Source organism: Podarcis tiliguerta (assembly GCF_965153285.1).
Source record: "Podarcis tiliguerta genome assembly, chromosome: 12".
NCBI lineage: Eukaryota > Metazoa > Chordata > Lepidosauria > Squamata > Lacertidae > Podarcis > Podarcis tiliguerta.
The window spans coordinates 13,220,258-13,247,669 of record NC_139545.1 but is presented as its reverse complement, the minus strand read 5'-3'; the positions used below and the strand labels follow the sequence as shown (position 1 = coordinate 13,247,669).

General features: G+C 43.5%; 2 protein-coding genes across 8 annotated transcripts; both read right to left on the bottom strand.

Annotated features, from left to right (window-relative positions):
- Positions 1–927: 927 nt before the first annotated feature.
- Positions 928–16,398, bottom strand: LOC310660406 (C-C chemokine receptor type 5-like). Of its 2 annotated transcripts, XM_083405124.1 has the most exons (5): positions 15,621–16,310; positions 6,788–6,833; positions 1,985–4,434; positions 1,581–1,636; positions 928–1,496 (listed from the first exon to the last, which is right to left on the bottom strand). In XM_083405124.1, the coding sequence occupies exon 3, from the start codon at positions 4,424–4,426 to the stop codon at positions 3,347–3,349; it is 1,080 nt and encodes a 359-aa protein (XP_083261250.1). In that variant the 5' UTR covers positions 4,427–4,434; positions 6,788–6,833; positions 15,621–16,310; the 3' UTR covers positions 928–1,496; positions 1,581–1,636; positions 1,985–3,346. The 2 variants fall into 2 exon arrangements, with proteins under 2 accessions (XP_083261250.1, XP_083261249.1); XM_083405123.1 differs by lacking the exon at positions 6,788–6,833 and having other exon boundaries at positions 15,621–16,398.
- A 973-nt stretch (positions 16,399–17,371) lies between these two features.
- LOC310660408 (C-C chemokine receptor type 5-like) lies at positions 17,372–24,101 on the bottom strand. 6 transcript variants are annotated; one of them, XM_083405131.1, is made up of 3 exons: positions 23,977–24,092; positions 22,468–22,568; positions 17,372–20,241 (listed from the first exon to the last, which is right to left on the bottom strand). In XM_083405131.1, exon 3 carries the CDS (start codon positions 20,230–20,232, stop codon positions 19,168–19,170), a length of 1,065 nt encoding a protein of 354 aa, XP_083261257.1. In that variant the 5' UTR covers positions 20,233–20,241; positions 22,468–22,568; positions 23,977–24,092; the 3' UTR covers positions 17,372–19,167. The 6 variants fall into 6 exon arrangements, with proteins under 6 accessions (XP_083261257.1, XP_083261254.1, XP_083261253.1 ...); XM_083405128.1 differs by lacking the exon at positions 22,468–22,568 and adding an exon at positions 23,670–23,714 and having other exon boundaries at positions 17,372–20,240; positions 24,002–24,053; XM_083405127.1 differs by lacking the exon at positions 23,977–24,092 and adding an exon at positions 23,670–23,964.
- Between the last annotated feature and the right edge of the window lie 3,311 nt (positions 24,102–27,412).

Genomic DNA, 27,412 nt, shown 5'->3' with positions numbered 1-27,412 from the left:
GAGAGAGAGAGAGAGAGAGAGAGAGAGAATGAGAATGCGGCCCCCTTTAAAAATACACCGCTGGTTTTCGACGTCGCGGAAAGGGAGGCGCCGGGTGCAAAAGCGTAGCGTGGGAGCGGCAGCCGCTGGGGAATCCCCTTTCGCCTATGAGGCTTGTGAAGTACTCTCTTAGCGATGTTCACGTGTTTGGTTCACGTGTGAATGCGCGGCCGAGCTACACGCCGTGTTCATATTCTGTTGGGAGCCGCCCAGAATAGCTAGGGAAACCCATCCAGATGGGCGTGGTATAAATAATAAAATAATAATAATAATAATAATAATAATAATAATAATAATAATAATTTGTTTTATTCGTGGAAGGAAGCGTGGAGCACAAGCCCGTGGTGCTTTAGTTGTCACATGATCAGGCACTCCCATTTCTTTAAGAACTTGCCATAGTTTGCCGTGGTCGACACAGTCAAAGGCTTTTGCATAGTCAATGAAGCAGAAGTAGATGTCTTTCTGGAACTCTAGCTTTCTCCATAATCCAGCGCATGTTTGCAGTTTGGTCTCTGGTTCCTCTGTCTCTTCTAAATCTAGCTTGCACTTCTGGGAGTTCTCGATCCACACACTGCTTGAGCCTTCCTTGTAGAATTTTAAGCATAACCTTGCTAGCGTGCAGGAATATCTCCTGCCAAACCCTTTGAGAACCACTGGTTTTAACATTCTGCCATTTGTATTGTGATGAATTTGATGTGGGAGGAGGAGTTGTCTGTCTAGGACTCTCCGTATGCAAAAGAAGGATCCATATTCCAATTGGTGGTTGCAGATTTAGAATGTTTGATTGGACAGTTTAGTTGCCATCATCCCATTAAACTGCAGGCAAAACCTATAATTTTCAGAACTCCAAAACACGAGGAAGCAAAATTTAATGACTACACGTGTATATTGTAGTACAAAACAAGCTTTTATTGTTGGATTTATAACAAGTCAATCCTGAGCACATTTACTTGAACATTTATCCCACTTTTCGCAGCTGAATAAGCAGTTCAGCTTAATAAACAGCACTATGTTCTCCATTTATTACGCTCACCTTATTGGCTTGTGTCAGGGATACCAGTTCCCTCTTTCTCACTTACCAAAACCCGCATTTGTATAGCTGTTCTTTAATATTCCGTGGCCACCAGTTTCAAAGCCTGGTAGCTGATATTAAAAGTGTAGGCAGGAGATGGATGCCAACACGAGAGATAGATAGAACGTTAAGCTTGTTGGTTTATTAAAAGGTACTATGTACATAAGGAAATACTGATATTTGCACTGGGGTCTTAAAGGTGCTCAATTACAGTTTCTGAAAACTTTAAAGGTCCTGTTGTTGACACCAGCCTCTAAGTAGCTTTTATCTCAGGCTGAATTCCCTGAACCTCCACCCCAGTCAAAATACTCTAACAACTCAATCCAGCCTCTGTACCCCAAAGCTCCTCTGTACCCCAAAGCTCCTCTGGTTGTAGTTCTGGCTGCTTGGACAATTGTTTAGTCGTTCAGTCGTGTCCGACTCTTCGTGACCCCATGGACCAGAGCACGCCAGGCACTCCTGTCTTCGCTTGGACAATTAGGCCAACTTAAAAAATGCATTTGTGTAACCTTCCTCTGGCAAGACCTTTGCACAGGGAAAATTTAAGGTTAGATTGTGTTAAGATAAATTATAGAACAAAAAATTGAGAAAGATGGAAAGGATTTGCTGAAATAGCTAATTGAACTAGAATACAAAAAAGGGAGGTGTGAGGAGGTCGATGAAACAAGTAAATGAAAGGTAAAGATATGGAAATATTGGATGTGTTTTTAAATGTTTTTGTTTTTCTTGTTTTGCTGTATTGTTTTTTGTTTTTCTTTTTATTTTCGATGTATTGTAAGGTATTGTTTTGTTCTGTTAAACTTTTTATTGTTTCTTCTTTTTTCTGAAACTATTAAACCTCTAATAGATATTTTTTTTAAAAAAAAAAAACACCTTTGCACAGGGCAGCTTTTCAGATCACCTCCGCCACTGACTTCTTTCTCCTGATCTTCATCAGACAGGTATTAATAACAAGCTGACATTTGCATCCAGACTTTAGCTATTCTCATTAGCCTTTTTCTCTGGCTTTTCCCCTCAAACCTCTCTCACCCACTCACTTCTCCGCAAAAATCTAACTTCCTTTCCCTGACAGTTGACTCTCAGCTGACTAGGAACTCCAGCCTGTCAATGTGCTATAACCCAGATCAATCAGAATGAATATACCTGTTCCAGGCCCAGCCTAATACAGTCGTACCTTGGAAGTCGAATGGAATCCGTTCCAGAAGTCCGTTTGACTTCCAAAACATTTGAAAACCAAAGCGTGGCTTCTGAGCGGCTGCAGGAAGCTCGTGAACCGGAACTCTCACTTCCGGGTTTGCGGCGTTCAGGAGCCAAAACGTTCAAGAACTAAGCTATTCAAAAACCAAGGTACAACTGTACATTCCCCAAATGATAATCCACCTCTATCTTTTCACAGAAGCTGTCAAGGAAAACTACTGCCAATCAGGCTTGTGGTATCATAACAGTACAAGGCCTCGAACCAACATTAGACCAGATGTTAAGTGCAACGATCTTGCACCCAGTATAATTTCCTTGGGAAGAGTTGGCGGGTAGGTTGTCTGCATGCCAATGGCTCAGTTTGCCATGGTTGGAACTGGGAAGGAAATTGCACTGCTATTTACTCTGCAACCAGCTTTCCCAGTGCACCTACCTTCCCTTTGCTTCAGATGCAACATAGTTTGATCTGTCGGGGACCGGAAAGTGGATGATCATGTTAAGCAGGAAGGCCATTGCTCCCTTCCAACATTCTAGCTGCAGGTGGTAAAATGAAGACCTGGTTTTTGTCTGTTAATGCATGACCTTGCAGAAAACAAACTGGGTGTGCGAGCAGGGTGTTTAGTGTCCTTAAGGACAGAGCAATAGGCTCACTTGTGCAAGGAACTATAGCATGCTAATTTGTGCAAACATTCGTATAAGATTAGATTTGGCATACATTTGCATTAAAAAAGACGCACATGCATTTCAAAGGCAACAGGGAGCAGCGTATAAGATGTGCTTGATATTAAACCCCTGGTGATGTTCATAACATCTCTGGTGTCCTTGCATGTAACATTTGTTTTATCACTCAGCTTGTGAGCTGACGTAAGCCAAGCAATGACAGTATATATCCGACCCAGATCTTCTCTCTTGCCCTAAAAGTCGATTTTGTCAGAAGCAACTCAGCCCTTTTAAACTGAGTTTAGACTGCAAAGCTCAAATGGATCTGGTAAGTTGCACCGGTAGAAGTAAATTTTACTTTTTCTCTCTGGAAAGCCACTACAACACCGCCGACATGTCATGCTCCCCAGTAGACTGGGAGTATGTGGAACTGGCACGCTCCAGGGGCTCTGAATACAGAGAGAGGCATGTTTTTGGAAGGTGGAGAGCCACATGCTTTCGGAAAAGGCTGCAAACATATTTTCTGAACTTCTCGCCAGCAAAAGCGTAGATCACAGGATTGATGCAGCAATGAGCCATTGCTATTGTTTCTGTCGCTTGCGCTGCTATAGCCAAATTACTAATGGAGGCACAATTGCTGAGATCAAATGCATCTTGGAATGTCTGTAGCAGAAGAACAATGTTGTATGGGGCCCAAAAAATGAAGTAAACTATCATGATGATAAAAATCAGCCGGACCGCTTTGCTCTTCTTGTCATTCCTGCATTTCATTAGAGTGTTTATGATCTGTGCATAGCAGAAGGTCATGACGATCATTGGGAAGACCAGGCCGATAAGGTTCATTTTCAGTGTAAAGAACTGGTTCCAGGCAATCTGATTTTCATAAGAAAAATGAGGAGTGCACACTGAACGACTGTCTTCCTTTTGTAATCTGTTAAAGACCATTACCGGCACAGAGGCTAGGAGTGCCACGCCCCACATGACAACGCTTGTGAGGATGCCATAGGTAACTGTCCGGGCTTTTAATGCAAACACAGCATGGACGATGGCTAGATATCGATCGATGGTCAAAAGGATTATGAAAAAACTTCCGCTGTAGAAGCCTACGTAATAGATCCCAGAGAGAATTTTGCACATTGCATCTCCAAATACCCACTCGTGCGCTGCGTAATAAGCCCAAAATGGGAGTGTGAAGATGAAAAGCAGGTCCGAGATGGCTAAATTGAGCAGGTAGATATCAGTCATGCTCTTGAGCTTCTTGTATCTGATCAGGATCAGCACCACCAGTGAGTTGCCCAGCAAGCCAAATATGAACACCAGAGAGTAAAGCGGTGGCAGGAACTGGGAAGCAAATTCATTAACACTGGCACTTAGGCATGGTTCTGCTGTTTCATCATAAACGTATTCTGTGGGTGTTACATCTTTGTGGTAGTCTGCTGTGCTCGTAGCAGTAGGCATCTTGTTCCCTGCAATTGTAGAAGATATGCTCATTTATATTTACGCACCCACACTGCATGCACAGTAATCATAAAATGCTGGTTTCCGTACATAGGAGAATATACTGAACTTTCAACACAGGAGGGGAGAAATCAAAATACAGAAAACAATAGATTTTGTTCATGCAGATGTTTCCATGTTTAGGCTAAGCAAGCTCTTATTAAAGATCAACAACTGCTGGGACTTCACCAGTCTACAGATATGCAATTATGCAACTCAATAATAACAACATTGTGTATCTGTGCAGAAACAGTTGCATAAGAGTGATTATAATCAGTGAGCCTATTGCCAAAATGCCATTCTTTCCATTATAGTTTGCTTGGTGCCCCAGCACTCTTTCAGCACGTTCTGAATCCTACATTGTACGGTACGTATATTTTGTACATAATTACAATTGTGAAGTGAGAGAGAAATTACAGGTAGTCTAATGTAAACCTTAAGGGACGCGGGTGGTGCTGTGGGTTAAACTACAGAGCCTAGGACTTGCCGATCAGAAGGTCGGTGGTTCAAATCCCTGTGACGGGGTGAGCTCCCGTTGCTTGGTCCCTGCTCCTGCCAACCTAGCAGTTCGGAAGCACGGCAAAGTGCAAGTAGATAAATAGGTACCGCTCTGGCAGGAAGGTAAACGGCGTTTCTGTGCGCTGCTCTGGTTTGCCAGAAGTGGCCTAGTCATGCTGGCCACATGACCCGGAAGCTGTACGCTGGCTCCCTTGGCCAATAAAGCAAGATTTGCGCTGCAACCCCAGAGTCAGTCATGACTGGACCTAACGGTCAGGGGTCCCTTTACCCTTTCCCTAATGTAAACCTTGGAAACCCATTGCATCACTCAGTAGATTCTACACCGATCACTTACAGTTTAACAAATGAGCATCCTCTGTTGAAAAAAGTGTCGTACCGTATCCAAAATGAAAGAGGCCGAATGGACGCCTCTTCATCATTGTTAGTATATAGTAGTTTCATTTTCATTAAAGTCACCCAAAAAAGATGGCCATATGAAATCACCCTTGGATGTTGACCAAAATTTTGTACAGCCCAGAAATGTATCTTAACAAAACGTGAAGAAACTGTTGGGTGCCCAGTAGCTGTAACAAAGCCCACTCCCTGACAAAGTGTGTTAGTAAATGTGTACAGTATGTCACTGGGCAAAATTTGGCTAAGGATTTCTGTAGTAGTCAGCTGTGTAGAAACTGAAGAGTCTACATTGCAACTACCTTTCTGCCATTTGGAGGAGCTATAGTTACATTTTTCAAGCTTGAATGTGGTCGAAGGAAAGAGGGCTTAACCACACACTATCTCAAGCTTTGCCTTGTGGTTTGCTCCTTCCTTCATTTTTTGGGTAGGAACCACACAACATTTCTACTGTGACTAGGTGATATGTTGTTCTTCTGGAACTAGTATCAAGTAATCGATGGTGATGTAAAAAGTGTTTTTTTTAATCGCTTACATGCCTTGTAACGTGTTTGCCGCATCACCCTTTTTTGCTTACTCCATTTCCCCCTGTTTCTTAACTCCTCCTCTGTGTTGCTGCCCATGACCTCAGCAGCATCCATCTCCCAGAGGTGAATATAAGGGAGTGCAACCAGTTTGCCCACAATGAGCACCAAGCTGGAAGGGGGGCACAGCAATGACTTGGAACAGAAGGTGAGAGGCAGGGGGCACCAAATTTTGGCATTGTACAGGGCGCCACTGAAATTTGAAAATTTAAACTCCTTCAGGGAGAGCAAATGTGCTTAGTGCTGGGTCCCCAAAGGCTCGGCTGGTTGTTGGGGACTGCACATGGTGGCTTTGGGCAAGCTGTGCCCTTCTGGTCAAGCTTTTTCCTTACCTGTATGACATCAAGTAAGGGGTGGCACTGTGGGTTAAACCACAGAGCCTAGGACTTGCTGATCAGAAGGTTGGCGGTTCGAATCCCCATGACGGGGTGAGCTCCCGTTGCTCGGACCCTGCTTCTGCCAACCTAGCAGTTCGAAAGCACGTCAAAGTGCAAGTAAATAAATAGGTACCGTTCCGGCGGGAAGGTAAATGGCATTTCCGTGCGCTGCTCTGGTTCGCCAGAAGCGGCTTAGTCATGCTGGCCACATGACCTGGAAGCTGTACACCAGCTCCCTCGGCCAATAAAGCGAGATGAGCGCCGCAACACCAGAGTCGGTCACGACTGGACCTAATGGTCAGGGGTCCCTTTACCTATAACATCAGGTGTAGTGCAGCTGGCTCTGGCTTGCCCCAAATGGCCTGACAGACCAAATGGGGAAGCCTGGTAGGCCCAGGTTGGCCCAAAGGGCAGAAGTTCGACACTATTGACCTAGAAATACAAGAACTCACCTCGAGCTGAAGGTTTCTTGCCTTGCCTCTGGGAACAGTTACAACCCTGCAAAAGGTTGAAGGCAGTCTTAAACACAAGGTGTAAATTACTTCTTAATGTAAAGCAAAACAGTACAAACACAGGGAATAATGTCCCGATGGGCAATGTGATCACCCTGAAAGAAGCAGAAATGGCCGCTGAAGTTCTGGTGTCACCTGGGAACTGTGCAGAGTTTGAGTCTGGGAAATGGAAAATAAAAATTGTTCGCCAGGTAATATGCTATGATGTTGATTAGTATAAAATCCTCTGCTTAAAAAGGGACTTTTGCCTGCCCTGCAAATGATGCTGGCTTGAAACGAAACAACTCATAAAGGTGACGCCTATGGTTAAGTGTAAATTCCCATTAGTGCTACAGCTTCGAATTTGGACTTGATTCCAACTTCAACTTGTCAATACATAGCTAAATGTCCTGTGCACTTTATTTGGAGGCATTTATTTGTGGGTGCCCAGCAGTGAATTGTCCTGTTCTGATGGCGGCAGGTCATTTGCCAGGAAACCCTTTTTCCTACTGTTTCCAATAAACATTACCGTAAGTAATGAAGCATACGCTCTTATTGCTGCAGGTGAATTGTTTTATTCATATGTTTAGAGAAAACAATGAGCCAAGTTACAGATAAATTATCCGTTTTGCGAAACTGTTACGTTGGTCACACAAGAAAAATAAAGCATTTAAACTACCTGTGGCATTTTTTTTTTTAAAAAAAGTTTCTATAGGGAACACACAAATAGTTTAACGTTAATTGGAGTTCAGATAACAGTAGCTAAAATGCAAATTTTTGGGGGGAAAAGCTTACAAATGTTATGTTGGTCACAGATTAACGGTTTGTCACACTTTCAGATTTCCTCCCAACAACACCTCAGGCCTTTTCCCTCTGTCCCTCCATCCATTTCTCTGTTGCTATGCCTCCTTTCCTTAGCATGCAAGCAGCTGCTACTGCTGGCATTGGTCTGACCAAAATGCCTTATCACAGCTAGTGTGTGCCAGGAAGCAAGAGTCAGGTGCCTGTTCACTGGGTGATGAAAGTGAGCACTCCAACCCTGAAAGCAGGGTGGCAACACACAGGAGCAGCCTGAGAACCACTGCACCAGATGAATGTGCAGAGCCATTGCTTCCCCATCCATCTGGGAGGAATCCACAGCGGAAGAAGTCCATCTCAGTAGGAGATTACTGGAGAAGGCTGGACCCCCTAGAAGTCAAGCAGCATCTGCAGCATAGGGGCCGTCAGCCACTATACAAGGGCTCAGTTTCTGCTAGTTCCTTGCTAAAGCAGCTTCAGAACTCTTATGTTCGTTCCTAGAGCAAAGCCTGAACCCCACCCTGCCTTACAGCTGGTTTGAGTAGAGAATGGTAGAGATAGGGGCCGCTTAACCCTTCTACAACCAAGCCAGTAAATCAATGTTATTAGATGAATAAATAAGCTGTTCCCCACCCAACTACCGTATTTTTCGCTCCATAAGACGCACCTGACCATAAGACACACCTAGTTTTTTGAGGGGGAATATTCTTTAAAGGGAGCGCTGAGCAGAGCCTGTATGCATCCCAGGCTGTGCTCAGGGCTCGCTTTCACAAGCCGTGTGGCTCGTGTGTGCAGCGCTTGCAGGCTTTTCCATAGGAGGGAGAAGGGCAGCCCGGGATGAAGGCTGTTCTGGGTTCTTGGGATAGCTGCGTGAAGCTTCCTCTGGGCAGCAGGATGAAGGCTCCCGCTGCCCTGAGGAGGCTTCGCATGGCTAAGCCAGAAGCTAGAACAGTGAGAGGGAGCGCTGCGCAGCGATCCCTCTTGCTGTTCTGGCTTCTGGGATAGCTGCGCAGCCTGCATTCGCTCCATAAGACGCACACACATTCCCCCTTACTTTTTAGGAGGGAAAAAGTGTGTCTTACACAGCGAAAAATACGGTATTTTTCTTCTCAACCCCTGCCCTACACACAAGAATGTTGGGTTGTTGTTTTTTGCTCACAGGGGGGAAAAGCTGGTATGTGTGAATTTTGAGTTAAACAAATCAAGGTGCCCCTTAATTCAAACTTAACAAGTTTCCCGAGGCTGCTTTAGTTAAAAATCAGCAGCAAGAGAAAGAACTGACTTGGTTTCAAGAGCAGTTTGCCACGTTGCACAAAGGGCTGCTGATGGAAGCCAAATCTCAACCTCCTTAGGACTCGCAAAATACTTTTTGCAGTTCTTTGCCCAGCTATTTGTGTTTGGAAATAAGTGTTTCCTGTAACTCCATGGCACAGGAATAAACAATTGGTCATGGCTTCCTATACCACGCAGATGGGAAATGTTAAGTTGTGGGCGAACATATCAGACGACACAGCGATTCTTCCAAAGCAGCTCTTTATTTGTAAGCTGGAACAGAACTGAACTGAGGAGCTCAGTCAGCCTGCTTATATAGAGCTCCACTAGAATGCAACAGTAACCATTTTCTGTAACTAGCCAATCACTGAACGTCACTTTTGATCCTTCATTTGCATACAAACTATCCAATGCATAACTATCTACAGTATCCCCCTGCTGGCCCAGGGTGAGAACTTCAGTACATAACAGGAAACCTCTGTGCCTCCAGAGGTTGTTGACTCATCATCTTCAGCTGGCATGATGAAGGGTTGGGTGCTGCAGTACAACAACATCTGGAGGGTCAGAGATTCACCATTTCTGTTACAGAGTGTCCTCATATCAGGACAGGCACATTTGCTAGGTGCAAATGTGGCCCATAGGTTTATCATTCCTGTGCGAGTGTCTGGAGATGGTTGAAGGATGGATGGCAGTTAACAGATTGAGGTTGAATCCTGACAAGACAGAAGTACTGTTTTTGGGGGACAGGAGGTGGGCAGGTGTGGAGGACTCCCTGGTCCTGAATGGGGTAACTGTGCCCCTGAAGGACCAGGTGCGCAGCCTGGAAGTCATTCTGGACTCACAGCTGTCCATGGAGGTGCAGGTCAATTCTGTATCCAGGGCAGCTGTCTACCAATTCCACCAGGTACGCGGGCTGAGACCCTACCTGCCCGCGGACTGTCTTGCCAGAGTGGTGCATGCTCTAGTTATCTCCTGCTTGGACTACTGCAATGCGCTCTATGTGGGACTACCTTTGAAAGTGACCCGGAAAATACAGCTAACTCAGAATGCGGCAGCTAGACTGGTGACTGGGAGCAGGCGCCGAGACCACATAACACTGAAAGACCTACACTGGCTCTCAGTACATTTCCGAGCACAATTCAAAGTGTTGGTGCTGACCTTTAAAGCCCTAAACAGCCTCGGTCCAGTATACCTGAAGGAGTGTCTCCACCCCCATCATTCTGCCTGGACACTGAGCTCCAGTGCCAAGGGCCTTCTGGCAGTTCCTTCACTGCAAGAAGCCAAGTTACAGGGAACCAGGCAGAGGGCCTTCTCAGTAGTGGCACCCGCCCTGTGGAACGCCCTCCCACCAGATGTCAAAGAGAAAAACAACTACCAGGCTTTTAGAAGACATCTGAAGGCAGCCCTGTTTGGGAAACTTTTAATGTTTAGACTATTGTATTTTACTATTCTGTTGGAAGCCGCCCAGAGTGGCTGGGGAAACCCAGCCAGATGGGCGGGGTATAAATAATAAATAATAATAATTATTATTATTATTGGAAGCGTCGTTCTTGGTTGGTAGACTGTACCTTTATAACTTTCAAAAAGAGATGTTTGTGCAGGGCATCCTACATGAGCATGAATAATGAATTCTTGTGAAAAGAAGACACAGTGGGGCTATAGAAATGAACTAACAAAATCAGAAAGAAGCCACTGTTGCAATAATTTAACTGAAGATTTATGGTGCAATCCTAGCCACATAAACAGCCATGGAGCAACTGTTCCAATGGTTACATTTCCACTCTTAAAATGCATATGCTTTGTATGGGAAAGATGTCTTTCTGTGTCAGGAATGGATTGAACATAATAGTTTAAATTGCCTTCATGTCTGTGCACATTCATTTTCCCAAGGAAATGATCAGCAAAACGCCTCCTGATAATGGCCTCTATACCCGTTTAACTGTGATGGTTTTCTGCAAAGATTCCTGGGAACAGTAGTTTAATGAGTATGCAAAGAATTATCAGTTAGGTACACACACACACACACACACACACACACCCCATTCCATCCCTACTTCCAGAACTGCAGTTCCCAGAGTTTCCTGTTAATTAATTAATAACACATGCTAAAATTTTGACTGACCCACTTTTGCAAACTCATGGGCCAAGATAGACAAGTGCATCAATCTTCCATAAACGCTGAAGACAAAACATTGAGCATAGCCACTGACTAGACTCTCTCTAGGAATATTTAATGTTGCTAAACACCAGTCATGCAAATAATTAATGCTAGGTTGCATTCGGTTTATGTTGTTGTTGTTGTTTAGTCGTTTAGTTGTGTCCGACTCTTCGTGACCCCATGGACCAGAGCATGCCAGGCACTCCTGTCTTCCACTGCCTCCCGCAGTTTGGTCAAACTCATGCTGATAGCTTTGAGAACACTGTCCAACCATCTCGTCCTCTGTCGACTCCTTCTCCTTGTGCCCTCCATCTTTCCCAACATCAGGGTCTTTTCCAGGGAGTCTTCTCTTCTCATGAGGTGGCCAAAGTATTGGAGCCTCAGCTTCAGGATCTGTCCTTCCAGTGAGCACTCAGGGCTAATTTCCTTCAGAATGGATAGGTTTGATCTTCTTGTAGTCCATGGGACTCTCAAGAGTCTCCTCCAGCACCAGAATTCAAAAGCATCAATTCTTCGGCAATCAGCCTTCTTTATGGTCCAGCTCTCACTTCCATACATCACTACTGGGAAAACCATAGCTTTAACAATACGATCCTTTGTTGGCAAGGTGATGTCTCTTCTTTTTAAGATCCTGTCTAGGTTTGATGTATAGAGGTGGGCAAACCTCATTTGCCAGAGCAAATGAATTTTGCAAGCTAAGATCCAGAAGTCTCTGTTTAATGCAGGCAGCTGTTTTTTCTAACCAAAGAGGCAAAAGATGAGGTGGTCAACAGCCGGTAGTGTTAACATGGCTGTTAACCAGCTTGAGCCAGGAGGAGTCATAATTATCAAGCAAAGCCAGGGATTCATAGCCCAAATCTAAGGGGGATAGATATTGGTGGTGCCAATAACCCATTGAAAGAAACTGTACCATTGTTTCCAAAGAACAAATGCTTGCTACCAATTTCATTAGATGCACATATGGGATGCAAAAGATCTTTCTCCTCAGGGATTCATTAATCCCCAGTATCCAAAGTAGAAGTCTGTACATAATCTTGGTAACTATTTTGGCTTTGTACACCTTCAAAACTGAAGGTATATGCTGGCCACCTTTCATCTAGGAGAATCTCAACAGTGTAACTAGAATATTCAGTGTACACAATGTGGAATTTTCAACCTGAAGTAACCAGGGCAAAGTAAATAGCAATAAATATTCAATAGATATTGAAGTTACAGCAAGTGAGGGTATTGAAAGTGTTACACACACACACACACACACACACACATGTAATCCTCCTCACAACTGTGTAAGATAAGTTGTTATCTTCATATCACAGCGTACAGGGTGGGGTCGGCTAGAGAAGCTGTGACTCAAAGATAACGGTGCTTTTGCAAGGATGATATTTCAGATTTCCGTAGGGAGGAAGGCAACATTTTCAGCGAGGCTCAGAGGCTTGTTTTCGAGTATTTCCAATTGCAAAACGAACCTTGTGTTTTAAGAGCATTTGTTAGAAGCATAGAATTGTAGAGTTGGAAGGGACCCTGAGGATCATCTAGTCTAACCCCCTGCAGTGCAGGAATATGCAGCTGTCCAATATGAGGATTGAACCTGAAACCTTGGCATTATCAGCACCATGTTCTAACCGCGTTGTGTTTGTTTTCACTTTATAATGGTTACAGCAATGGTATAAAATATGCCACCCACCCCTTTCTTTTTTAGCAAAGAGGCTGCCGATTTGACCATGCATACTTAGTACATAAGGGACGCGGATGGCGCTGTGGTCTAAACCACAGAGCCTAGGGCTTGCCGATCATTAGGTCGCCTGTTCGAATCCCCGCAGCGGGGTGAGCTCCCGTTGCTCGGTCCCTGCTCCTGCCAACCTAGCAGTTCGAAAGCAAGTCAAAGTGGAAGTAGATAAATAGGTGCCGTTCCGGTGGGAAGGTAAACGGCATTTCCGTGTGCTGCTCTGGTTCACCAGAAGTGGCTTAGTAATGCTGGCCACATGACCCGGAAGCTGTCTGCGGACAAACACTGGTTCCCTCGGCCAGTAAAACGAGATGAGCACTGCAACCCCAGAGTCATCCGCAACTGGACTTAATGGTCAGGGGTCCCTTTACCGTTACTTAGTACATAGACCTAGTAAACTGTTTCTAAGAACAGTCAGAAGCAGACCAGTCCTATACATGTTTGAACACAGTGGGGCTTCCTTCTGGGGCTTCCACTCTAGCACGCTTGACCCAACGATTGTCATCATCGTGTTATGGACCATAGAGTTCATAACCATAGAGTTGGCTAGAAAGAGAATAGCAATAAGTGCATTGCCTTTGAAATATAATGGGTGATCCTACAGATCAAAAACAGAACGAAACGAAAAGCAGACCAAAATACTAACACACCCTCTTTTTCTTCCCACTTCAAGCACTGAGGTGAATGGACCCAAAGGTGAACTGGATGCGGCCTGGTTTCATAGCTGTCAACTTTTCCCTTTTTAAAAGGGAAATTCCCTTATTCCGAATATGATTCCTCGCAAGAAAAGGGGAAAGTTGACAGCTATGCCTGGTTTGCAACTAAATCATCCCACTTTCTTGCCTCTGTCTTTGAACACTGAGTTAGCGTTGTGCTTGATAGACATGTAGCAGCTTTAAAGTTGGGGCGTGACAGGGAACCCGGTGGCTCCTAGCTCACACTCATTCTAAATAACCATTGCTAGAACCAGGGCTTTTCTTTTTTCAGCCAGCTCATCGGATCTCAGCTCCGGCACCTCTCAGGTGGGTGCCGTTGCCATTCTAAGAGAACACGGGAGAAGTTCGTGGTGAGTTCTGGCACCTCCTTTTCTAGAAAAAGAGCACTGGCCGGAACCAAAGCGTGATTGGAAAACCCAGGATGGAGCTATGAAGCCTGGGTAAATTAAGGCTTTGATGAGAGTATAGAAAGCTTCCTAATACCAAATCAGACTATTAATACTATCTAGTTCAGTACTACTCTACACAGACAGGGGTTTCATAAAGGGGCACCGTATTTTTCGCTCTATAAGACGCACCGGACCACAAGACGCACCTAGTTTTTGAAGGAGGAAACAAGAAAAAAATTATTCTGAATCTCAGAAGCCAGAACAGCAAGAGGGATCGCTGCGCAGTGAAAGCAGCAATCCCTCTTGCTGTTTTGGCTTCTGTGATAGCTGCGCAGCCTGCATTCGCTCCATAAGACGCACACACATTTCCCCTTACTTCTTAGGAGGGAAAAAGTGAGTCTTATAGAGCAAAAAAATACGGTATTTCCAGCACCAACCAGTGATCAGACCTGGGACCTTTTACATGGAAAACAGACACACACTCTCTGAGCTACAGTCATTTTCCCTGAAGGCTAGGATGCCCAGGTGCAGGGAGCAGATAGCTATGGCTTCCCTTTAATTTATTCCACTTAAACGGATAGTAGCCATTCATTCCTATGGGAAAACTCGGCAACGTTTTAGGGGATGTTGTTGGAGCGAGGGCAAAATCTGCTCGCCGAATAGCCTGCCCTCCCCAGCAGGAATTCCATGGGGAGATGTGCCCACAAGTGGAGCGCATAGATGTCCACAGGTTTCCTGGCAATATTCAGGTTTCTCCTCCGGTGCCCAAAGTGATGGGCATTTTGCTGATCCAATAGTAAGCCTCCTCTTTTTCATTCAAAATTGTTATCGTACCACGCATTTAAAATGACACACGGTTAAACAGCAAACTTCCCTATTAACAAAATATCAGAAAATAGCACGTGGTCCATATTTACACACGTGAAAGGCATGTACCTGCGGCAGCCTGCCATGATAATTAAGCATGTTTTACACTATTAGATGCACATTTTTTTGCAGTATTACTCACATAGGAGTAGTTACAGGTAGGTAGCCGTGTTGGTCTGCCGTAGTCGAAACAAAATTTAAAAATTCCTTCCAGTAGCACCTTAGAGACCCAACTAAGTTTGTTATTGGTATGAGCTTTCGTGTGCATGCACACTTCTTCAGATACACTTCTGTTTCAGTGTATAACAAACTTAGTTGGTCTCTAAGGTGCTACTGGAAAGAATTTTTAAATTTTGTTTCACATAGGAGTGTTTTCCTTGTGAAATGGCCCTCAGTCCGCATATGCACGTGAATAAATGACACCCAAGATTTAAAGGGGAAAGGATTTTGCTATTTTTGCCTGGGGAACAACCGCCCACAGCCTTGCGTATTCTCTTGTCAAAATTTGGGACAACTATCTGATTGGATATCTCACTGCAGAGAAGAAACAAGAAATAATAGCTCTTTCATATCGCATTCAAGCTACTGAAAAACTATTAACTGCATCTAGCCAAAGATATTTTTAAAAAATGGCAAAAAAACCCAATTCGGTCTTTATGACGTTTTTTTCTGAACAATATGAACGTAAAGAAAGGGTCATCAATATTAATCATCAGTTTTCAGGGTTTGTAATATGTAATAACTGCCTTTTTTACATCTAGGTAGGTTACTTTCATACATCATTCCTAATCATTGTTAACTCTTTTTTTGCTGTTAATTAATATATATAAATGCAACAACCCCCCCCCCCCAACTTAAATTTACTTACCAATTTACAATCGCTTGCTTTTCAGTGATGCTGGTGATCAAGCACGTTGTAAAAAAAAAAACACCTTCCTGTGTGAAGAAATACTTGTTCTGCAAATTTATAGTGAACAAATGTTTCTCCTTTCTTAAAAAAAAAAAGATAAAGAAACAGTTCCCTCCTTCTAAAAATAATAGCAAAAGTCAGCAGAGGATTTTAAAAACTGCAGTGCATCTTACTACTCCATGGACTTCAATTGCACAAACTTGGATTACAGCCCATGCTGTAAAACACAAAAATACAATGAAGAAAAATCTTCATCTACCAATTTTGCTGTTCAATATCTTCATGAAACCACATATTTTTTTCACATAGGAAATGGGTTCCATTTAAGGGTTTTTCACTCTGTGGATTACTGATAATGGTATCAGCATCTGGTTGTTCATTTAACACACTCCGAAGAACTTGCAGAGCTGCTTATATAAGACTTCCGAGGCGGTCTTCAGAGCTGCCTTGCCCAATGTTCATGCAAGAGTCTCAGAAGTCCTTGAAGGCTGGCCTTAATGCAGCGGCGGAGGAAGGTTGCTCGGGCACCTGGAGTGGTGCACCCAGGGGCGGGGCGAACCGCCCATAGGGGCAGGGCGCACCGCGGGGCCTCTGGAGTTTGCCTGCCTCCTCCCACTCAACCGCCCTACAGCTGGGGAGGAGGCAAAGGGCAGACCGCTTGGATGTGTGGCTCAGGCGCGGTGAGTGCTGTTAAGTTGTGGGTGAACATATCAGACGACACAGCGATTCTTCAAACAGCTCTTGTTTATTCACAGGCCAGGACAGAACTGAACTGAAGGGTTCAGCCAGCCTGCTTATATAGAGCTCAACTACAACGCAACAGTAACCACTTTCTGTAACTATACAATCACTGAATGTCACTTTCAATCCCTTATTTGCATAACTATCTACAGTATCCCCCTGCTGTCCCAGGGTGAGAACTTCAGTACATAACAAGTGCCACCTGGCATTTTGTCACCCCCTTCACTGGTGACACCCGGGGTGGCCCTCACCCACTGCACCCCCCTTCCTCCGCCCCTGCCTTAATGCACAGCAAGTACTCACTTGACCAGATGTCCCAAGCTTCAGCAGTGTGACTGCATCTCCAAGTAGCTAGAGAAGGGTGAATCTGGCGTTTTAGGTTCTCTCAGGGCTTTCCACCCTTACCATGTATACTGGCACAGTTGCTTTTTGATCCCACCTTTTAAAGAGTGATTTTGGAGCCGATTCTCTGCACTGATGGTCATTTGTTTCTCTTCCTAGAGAGCAGTGTCGTTTCCCCCTTCCACATTAATGATGGGTGGTGCCCAATTTGAGAAAAGTCCTGTTGCTATGGTCACATCCCTTATGTACCCTCATGTTCCTCTAGCCAGTAGATGTTAGTCACGAGGATGTATGCTGAGATAGCCCTTCTGTGGGAGCGAGGGCAGTACAGGAAGCCTAGTATTCCAGAATTCCAACTATTTGGAAGTATAGGAGAGTAGAAGAGGTTAGGCGAAAAGCTCTGATCCTAAACTTCCGCTGCTTTGCAGGATACCACTTTAAAAGGTAAGTGCAAAATTTTCCCTATTTTCTCATTTCTCATCTGTCCACATTTCTACATTTCTACATCAGTTCGCAGCATATATATATATATATATATATATAATTATTCATTTTCAATAACAACCTTCCAATTAATGACAATTTAAAGCAAATCAATCCAAATTACAATAACAACAATACACCAATTATATATTCCAATTATCAAAACTTTATTGGGACTTCCCATGTTCCAGATGTCTAGAGATAATCATCCTCATTCATGTCTCTGGATTTTCAGTATTTTTCAAATTCAAAACTAATATTATCCATTTTTATTCTCAGTCTAATCAGCTATTGTTTTTTGTGGCTCGCATCTTCTGTAGCAAAGTTTCCATATTGTTAATCCACAAGAGGCATTTTTTAAATCATCTTATTCTCTGTCCAGTTATTTGGTATTCAGTCCTCTTATCTCTCTTTTGTTCGTCAAGTTCTCATTAAAGACACAGGGCTTCATTCCAAAGGTAAAGTTTATAAATGGCCAATCAACAATTTCTCCCTGATATCTTTTAATGAGCTGATGTCCGTATATGTCTGTATATATTGCTGTATTGTGGGACATGCTTCCCTGCTGTATATTATATGAAAATTACTTAAATTCCTCAAAGAACAACAAGACAAACACCCCCAAGCTCTTATGGGCCCTAAAAGAGCTGGCAGGGATCCAGCGCTCTCCGTCTTTCTGTCCACAATTTCTGTCCACAATAATGCATAAAAATAATCCATACACGCAGATGTCTTTTGGAATGAAATACAGTACACCCTAAGTCCAAAGGAGCTCTTTTCCATAAGAATCCCCCCCTTTTTTTTGTAAAAGCGCAATAATGATCGCCATTTTGTTTCCATCTGGTTTTGCCAACTTCTCTTAGAGTTTTTGAGGGTTGTATATCATGCATTCAGTTATAATTTTCGCCTCTTGTGTTTTGTTTAAGTAATTAAATTCTTTCTGGCTGAGCTTTGCCAAATCATGATGTAATATAGCAAGCATGGAAAGATAGTGGTTGCTCACCTCCTTAATCCATGTTTCAAGATGAGAGTCCGTTTAAAGTCCGGAATTCAACATCCAACGACTGGATAATTTAGCAGGGTTTTTTCTTCTTTTTTCTCCTCCATCTGGAACATGCCTGGTTCCCCCCACCCCCAATCTTATAATTATGAAGCAGGTGTCTCTTGCATGTAGGAGTGGCTCTGGAGAGTGCCAGCTGCGCTGTGCCCTTAGACCCAGCATCCCTGCCGCTCGCACCTTGATGCAAGCTGACAGATTACGGACGATCTGTGGGTTTGTGAGACAGTCCTCCCCGCAGCATATATTTTAAGTTCTCCAGAAAATCCACCAGCGTTTAATTTTAATTTCTTCTAATCTAACAAAACATTTCCCCAGATCTGTGCAATGTGTAAGGATTGGGGAGAAATTAGATTCAGTTCGCATTTATGGACAAGGCTACTTAATTTGTTCTTTCAAATGCAATGCAAGAACCAAGACCCTTGAAAATGTGCATTTCCCCAAATTTAGCAGTTCAGTTCTTCGGCCAATTAATGTGTACAAAAATGCATATGCTAGGATATAAAATGTTCATTAGAATGCACACGTTAGTGAAAATAGCATATGAAAGTGCATTATATTACAGAAAATCAATTTACAAAAATGTGTATGTTAGGAGAAATGGCATAGAAAATATATTAGTGGAAATGCTGGTGAATTTATATGATGACACTTTTTTTAAAAAAATCACAAACTGCTGTGGAAATGTAGAGAAAACATAATAGTGGAAAAATCAGAAACTTGCTGAAATTGAAAACTGACAGATTTGACCATGCCTAGCCTGGCAGTAGTATACTTATAAATTTTAACGTGCAGGAGTTCATCATGATAGTCCCCTGCTCCTTAGGCATAACAACTAAACAGAGGCACACAAACAAAAAGAGCACACAACTGGAAATCACTTTACAAACCAACAGAAATGTCATGTTCTGTTGTACTCATGTAGGAGGAAGTAGACCTGTCTAAACTAGGGTGATCGTGACCTGGACAGAGAGGAACTAATGTACAGTTCTGGAAAAAGATAGAGATATATTTCCTAAATTTTTCCCCCACAAAGGCATAGATCACAGGGTTGATGCAACAGTGGATCATGGCAATTATCTCTGTCACCCCAATGGCTACAGATAACTTTCCCTCACAATCATTTTTTAAGCCACATGAGAAAATTGAATCTTGATAGGTCTGCAACAAAAGAGTGATGTTGTACGGCATCCATAAAAGGAAGTAAACAATCATGATGACAGAAATAAGCTTGACAGCCTTCTGCTTTCTCTCATTTCTACCCTTAATCAAAATCTTTATAATCTGCATGTAACAGAAAACAATGATGACCGCGGGAAGAGCTAGGCCCAAGACAACCCTCATTAAAGTTAAAAATTGCTTCCAATCATTTTCATGTTTGGGATAATGAATGGTACATTTGTGGGTCTCAGATTCTGTTTGAACATGGTGAAATATAAATTCTGGCACAGAGGCGAATAAGGCCACAACCCAAGTGACAACGCTTGTGATGGTGCCATAGGTGATCGTCCTGGCTTTTAATGCAAACACTGCGTGGACGATGGCCAGGTATCTATCGATAGTCAAAAGGATGATAAAAAAACTTCCGCTGTAGAAGCCTACGTAATAGATCCCAGAGAGAATTTTGCACATTGCGTCTCCAAATACCCACTGGTGGGCTGCGTAATAAGCCCAAAATGGGAGCGAGAAGATGAAAAGCAAGTCCGAGATGGCTAAATTGAGCAGGTAGATATCAGTCATGTTCTTGAGCTTCTTGTATTTAATGAGGATCAGCACCACCAGTGCGTTGCCCAGCAGGCCAAATATGAACACCAGAGAGTAAAGCGGTGGGACAACATAAGACGCAAATGATTCCCCCGCCTCGATGTGGACTGGGGCTACGCCTGTATCATAGTAATAAGATGTGGTTAGATAATAATCTTCTGGCAAATCAGTATAATAGTCCATCTTCTTCCCTGAGAATAAAGAATTCACATGCATCATATAAGATATCAGCATCAAACTTTATTGTAACACATAATTTATTTATTTATTTATTTATTTATTTATTTATTTATTTATTTTAAAAAACTAGTGCTAATGTTGAATATTCAGTCTGCTAATGAGGATCAAGATACTGGCAAACAAGTCTGCTTATGAGGATCAAGATATTGGCGGACAGTCTAAATATTAAGAATAAAGAATAAGAGTAAAGAAGCACACAAAAAACTGGGAGGGGGAAATGGATCACAGAATCATAGCGTCATATAGTTAAACCCTCTGCAATGCAGGAATCTCAACTAGGTCAACCTCTCCTTGAAAATCTCCACAGAAGGAGAGACCACTATCTCTCAGAGTCTGTTCCACTGTCAAACAGCTCATGCTGTCAGTAAACTCTCTGGTGTTTAGTTGAAACGTCCTGTCCTTTTAACTTGAATGCATTGGTTTGGTTCCTAGCCTCTGGAGCAGGAGAAGACAAGTTCTATCCTCCATGTGACAACGCTTTAGATATTTGAAGGTGGCTATCCCTATTATATTCCTTGATTGGGACTTTAGACTTCTTTTGATGCAGCCTAGAATAGCATTAGCTTTTTTTTGCTGCTGCATCACACTGTTGACTCGTGTTAAGCTTGTGATCTACTAAGACCCCTAGATCCTTTTCATATGTACTTCTGGCAAGCCAGGTGTCTCCCATCTTATATTTGTGCAGCTGGTTCTTTCTGCCTAAGAGTAGAACCATACATTTGACCCTCTTGATATTTGTTTTGTTAGTTTTAGCCCAGTTCTCCAATCTGCTTAGGTCAGCTTGAAATATACTTCTATCTTCTGCGGCATTGCCTACCCCTTCCAGTTTGGTGTCATCTGCAAATTTGATAAGAATCCCCTGAACACCATCATCCAAGTTGTCTATAATGATGTTGAACAACAGCAAACCTGAGACAGAACCCTGCAGATGTTAACATATTTGCCTATAATGCTCTGAGTGTACTGAATGTCTCCCACTGAATGTCTTTATTGGTTAGCGATGTTCAAACACACCTCAATCCATTCTGCCATTCATTCCCACTTTCAACTGGTATTTTCTGTTAAACTCCAATTGCACAAGTCTGTGTGCCATTTTGTCTTTTGTTAATGCAGAAATATATGTTCTCTTTTGCGTAGCACACAATAGACACCAAAATCTCAGTCACCAACAGATATTTGCAAATTAACTGCATTCCTTCGGGTCCCCTTCTAGCATAAAGAAACAGATCACTCAGTTAGTCTTCTACACAAACAGAAAAGTCTTACGACACCTTAAAAAAAAAAGGAATGAAGTGACTTAAGAGCAAATCACCAAAGCCTTCTATGGCTACAAACCAAAGTGTCTGCTGAGAAGTAGCTCCCACTGAATTCAGTGGGGTTTAAGGTAAAGGTAAAGGGAGCCCTGACCATTAGGTCCAGTCATGGCCGACTCTGGGGTTGCGGCGCTCATCTTGCTTTATTGGCCGAGGTAGCCAGCGTACAGCTTCCGGGTCATGTGGCCAGCATGACTTAGCTGCTTCTGGCGAACCAGAGCAGCGCATGGAAACGCCATTTACCTTCCCGCTGGAGTGATACCTATTTATCTACTTGCACTTTGACATGCTTTCGAACTGCTAGGTTGGCAGGAGCAGGGACCGAGCAACAGGAGCTCACCCCGTCGCAGGGATTCGAACCGCTGACCTTCTGATCGGCAAGTCCTAGGCTCTGTGGTTTAACCCACAGCGCCACCCATGTTTATTCCCAGATAAATGGGGTTAGGATTGCAGTTCAGTATAAAGTTCTAGAAGGGCCAAAACTCAGTGTTACAGCATCGGTTTTGCATGGAGAAGGTCTCAGGTTCAGTCACTGGTGTCTCCAGGCAGGGTTGAGAGAGAATTCTGCCTGAAATACATCAGAGATGCTGCAAAAACTGAGCTAGGCAGCGGAAAGGAATGGTTTAATGTGGAGAGGGGGGTGGATTTAAAATTTAATTTAAAATGAAGACTTTGGGTGGTCAAAAATAGGCAGTCAAATCCAGCTGGTTCTTCCCACATTGGGGGGAAATAGACGACTTTAAGGAGTAGTAACAAAACACGCAGATAGCAAAGTGATCACTTCTAACCAAGTGAAAGGAACAATAATGAGTTAAAAATTCACAATAGGAAGCAGGTTAAGGTTGAAATCCTAACCCTACTTTCCAGGGAGAAAGCCTCACTGAATTCAGTGGGATTTATTTCAGAGTAGACATGGTTAAAACAGCCATTTTACAGCATGTCAGTTGCCTTTGGCAACAAACGATACTACAGAAATAAGAAAACAACATGAAAAAGGAAGTATCCAGAAGTGCAGAACAAAAAGGAGAAATATGTCTCAAAGATTTAAAAACAAGGGCATGTTTTATTATAGATACTGTATGTCCGGCACGTTTTGGCATTATTGTCTATATCAAGGGCTTTTCTGTAAAAAACAATGCTGGCACAGCTGCTAAACCACAAATATTGGACACCACATTTCAGAAACTTTTAAAGTTGCCTTTGACTGGACTTAACCGTCCAGGGGTCCTTTACTCTTTTTTTGTATTATAATACCTCATATTAATAATACAAAACCACTTTGAGGGGTTGTTGTTGTTTTTTGCAACCAAATGCTGTATACATTTTATTAATTAATAAATTAATATTCAGGGTCACCTACACAACTATTAAAGTGCAGAAGACCTGCTTTCATTAGACTTTGGCTAACCTATCCAGAATATTACTTTACTTTAAAAACAAAAACAAACAAAACTCTGATCGACTTTCAAAATACTCCGCCTGCATATTCATTTCCTCCGGATAGTGTTTGAAGATCTAGGCTGATACTAATTTCAAAACTCTGCTTTCACATCACTGAAATTGTGTAAATGGATCAGCTCCAACTGGGGTAAGTTGTACATTCACTGGGCAATCCTGTACATATACATGGAATTCAGTGGGGCTTACGCATGCGTAACGGGCTATAGGATTGGAGCTTTAGTTTCATCTGCACATTCAAGAGTACTGGAAAGTGGTATTTGGGTCAATTAAAAGCAGGTTTTTAATTGACCCAATTTTTTGCGTCAATTAAAAGCAGCCAAGGCATGTATATTAGTTTAAATGTTAGCACCATTGGTAAAATCCAGCAATGGAAGTGAAAATTAAAGGACTTTGATTACAAAAACTGACTATGGAATTCCAATGTTCTGAACAATATGAACATAACAGGAAAGTGTTAACTGGTTCATTAATCATCAATATTCACATATTTTACATCTTGGTCAATTTACAGGCTTAGAAATTCGTGCAGCATTCCTATCTATGTTGATTTTTTCACTGTTTATTCACATAAAGGCAAGTGCTCCCCCCCCCCTTAAATTAACTTACCAATCTACAAAGTTGCTTTTAAAAGATGGTGGCGACAGCTAGATTCTTTGGAACAGGAACATTGTAAAAAGCAGAAAGTAAGAAATAGCCCTTTTCTCTGTGAAGAAGGAATTGTTCTGCAAATTTCTAGCCACCAAACATTGCTGCTCAAAATCAAGACTAGTTCCCTTCTAAGAGGAATCATTTGGTCAGCAAGATCTATTTCTGTACTACTACAGATGGTTTTGAAAACTGAAGTACAGTATCTTGCTAGACTTTCATTGCACAACTTTGAGTTACAGTTTATGTTGCCAAATCAAATAATCACCAAAAATCCATTCCCATCAACTCACAGGACTGTTCACAAAGTATTTCTGAGGCGGTCTTCAAAACTGCCTGCCTTGAAAGGTTGTCTGACAAGTGCTCACTTTAAAGGGTTCTGTTAAAAGGTTTCTCACTGAGTGGATTCTGATAAGGATATCACTTCTGAACCAGAAGTGAACATGAACATGTGGTTGTTCATTTAACCTACTTGAAAAAACAACAACAACCACTTCCAGTGTTGCCTGGCCCAGTATCTTCATATAAGAGTCTCAGTAATCCATGAAGTATAAGCTTAATATGCGACAAGTGCTCACTAAACCAGAGGCCCCAAACTTCAGCAGTAGGGCAACATCTCTGGGTCGCTCAGATTGAGGATGATTCTTTCGAAAGAGTCTTTCAGTGAGTTGCTTGTCTTAAAAAAAATTAATAAGCCTAAACCTAGTGTTGGACCTGTTCCGTATCTGCTATTGGGTCCCCGGAGCACAGATTCACACAAAGCGGCAAAACGTCCTTGCAGGTTATTAACAGAGTTTTATTTGAAATGCATATATGCGGAACAAAGGTACAGAGCGATAAGCTCGCAACCTGCACAGCCCAGTAAGGGTGCGCCCACTTTTTATGCCCCTTATGTAATGGTTCTAGGGATTGCTCGTGCGTAAGTTGCCTTTACTCCTGGCTAGGTTGCATGGTTGAACCCTTTCTGTCAGGACAGCCTCAAGTTCCGTGGCTGCCTCAGTCGCTGGCAGAATCCGTCAGTGGGCGTTTCTTAAACCGCTTCCAGCATAGAAGCTGTTTGACGCCCAGTCTCCTCCCCCGTTGCCTGCGCGAAAGTTTCTGCGCAAGGTGGGTGTGGGCAACGGAGCACTCGTGCCCTCTCTGCTGGTCTCCTGCAAAGAGTCCTGGAGCCACCTCTCCGATTCCTCCATCTCCTCCCCTTTCCCACTGGTGTTACGCTGATTACCTTCCCCAGCAGATGGGCTATCCCTCCTTCTACTAGGACCCTCTCCACCATCGTCCGGGAGCCTCCTCTCCGCCTCCCGCTCCGATGGCAGTTCCCTGACACCTTAGAATGCATAGACACGTGTTCACATGTAAAACATGTGATTTGCACTAATAGCAATAAGATGGGGCTTTGTTTCTTGTGTTACCCTCCTCCTTTTCAGTTTGCCTCCTCCTTTTCAGCCTCCCCCCCGTCTGGGGTTAAAATAACACCCATTCAACTTTTCTCTTATCTTCTACCCGCCTAATCCAGACATTCCAGAGACACAGGCCCATTTTTACTGTAACATCTAAGCAAGAAGAAAAAGCCTTGTTCTTCTGGCTGGTGTAAACCCCCCCTCCCCTCTTTAAGGAAGGGGTTTGGGCATAACATATGAGAGAGGAGAAAATACCTCAAACAGTTTTTGGGATCATATAGAGAACAATATTCTAATGGCCCTTCACTAGGAGATCCTCATGTACAGAGTGGGTCCTTTAAAAGAGGCCCCATAGATACAGAGTACACATGTTCCATGGGACCTCTTTTAAAAGACTCACCCTGTATAAAAGCATCACCATTACTGTTATGTACTGAAGTTCTCACGCTGGGCCAGCAGGGGGATACTGTAGATAGTTATGCAAATGAAGGATCGAAAGTGACGTTCAGTGATTGGATAGTTTTAGAAAGTTGCAACAGTTACATTGTTCTGGAGCTCTATATAAGCAGACTGACTGAGCTCTTCAGTACAGTTCTATTCTGGCCTCTGAATAAACAAGAGCTGTTGAAGAATCGCTGTGTCGTCTGATATGTTCGCCCACAACTTAACAATTAGGCAGCAGAGATCTTCAGAAGAGAAGCTCAGTTACTCAGGGCCAGCCCACCTATGAAGCAAGGTGGGGTGGCTGCCTCGGGTGGCGGGATCCACAGGGGCAGCATATCTGACCTCCCAAGAAATGCACACCCCACTGCTGCTGCCACAAGGGTAGCGATGGCTGCAGAATGCACCTTAGAGACCACCTCTGCTGCCTCTACAACAGCCTCTTCGCGAGTAGGAGGCACTGGTGGTCTCCTCCCACTCTCGAACCCAAGGTAGATCTTTAATTCCCCTTGTTCCTTCTTCCCTGGCAGGGTGTGCGCGCCATTTTGTGGTTTGCCTCAGGTGGCAAAATGTCTTGGGCTGGCTCTGTAGTTACCACGTATGAGGTGATGACTTGGGCTCAATTCGTCTATGCCTCTCTAGCCAGCTGCGGATCCCATGTCATGGGTGAAAGCTCCCAAATATCAAAACCTGAGTAATAATACCACGCAGGATCCACACAACAACTGGCTTTCATCCCACTCGCATGGTTCTTGGATTTATGCATTCCTTCATGACTAGGGGCAGGATCTAAATTAAATATTTCAAAATTATTTAATTGAAGGATGCTACGGAAATGTCTAGGGACGCGGGTGGCACTGTGGGTTAAACCACAGAGCCTAGGACTTGCCGATCAGAAGGTTGGCGGTTCAAATCCCCGCAATGGGGTGAGCTCCCGTTGCTCGGTCCCTGCTCCTGCTAACCTAGCAGTTCGAAAGCACCTCAAAGTGCAAGTAGATAAATAGGTACCGCTCCGGCGGGAAGGTAAACGCCGTTTCCATGCGCTGCCCTGGTTCGCCAGAAGCGGCTTAGTCATGCTGGCCACATGACCCGGAAGCTGTACCCTGGCTCCCTCGGCCAATAAAGCAAGATGAGCGCCGCAACCCCAGAGTCGGTCACGACTGGACCTAATGGTCAGGGGTTCTTTTACCTTTACCTTTAGGGAAATGTTTTAAACAAGGAAACTAAACATTTCATGCAGACAGTTTGCACATGAAGGTGGTTCTTCCAGGGTAAGGCTCATCCATTGCACTCGGGGTGTGCTGACTCCTGTGATTTTTCCAAATGCAGGAAACTCAACTGCATAATTTGCTGGATAGCTCAGTTGGGTAAGGCATGGTGCTGATAAGGCCAAGGTCTCAGGTTCAATCCCCATAAGGGGGATATTGCTGTATTGCAGTGGGTTGGTCTAGATGATCCTCAGGGTCCCTTCCAATTCTATGATTCTAGGAGAACAGGATGCTGAACTACATGGTCTATGAGTAGGTACTGTGTCTGCATATGTGAAAGCAGAGAAAAGTGGAACAGGTCTCAATCCTCAATCGTCACATGTGGAAAAGACTCAAATGGTGCATTTTCAGAAAAAGACAATGTGCTAGAACCTCTTCATCCCTATTCCGAATTCAGGACAGAGAGAAGTTGGGAACATGCCATCAAATAGAGGCTGTAGTGTAGCCTTATTAGACTTTACCGATTGGTGGGGTCTGCTTTGCTCCCGGACGGGAGGAAGGAAGTCAAATGACACCGAGGTTTGGTTCAGAGAAAGAGTTTATTCTGCTCTCCGGATAGCAGAAGGCACTTGCGTGGTCAGTTCACAGAAAGTCG

Excerpts from the sequence above, each read along its gene's own strand:
- LOC310660406 (XM_083405123.1), bottom strand. The coding sequence starts at position 4,426 with ATGCCTACTGCTACGAGCACAGCAGACTACCACAAAGATGTAACACCC.
- LOC310660408 (XM_083405126.1), bottom strand. The coding sequence starts at position 20,232 with ATGGACTATTATACTGATTTGCCAGAAGATTATTATCTAACCACATCT.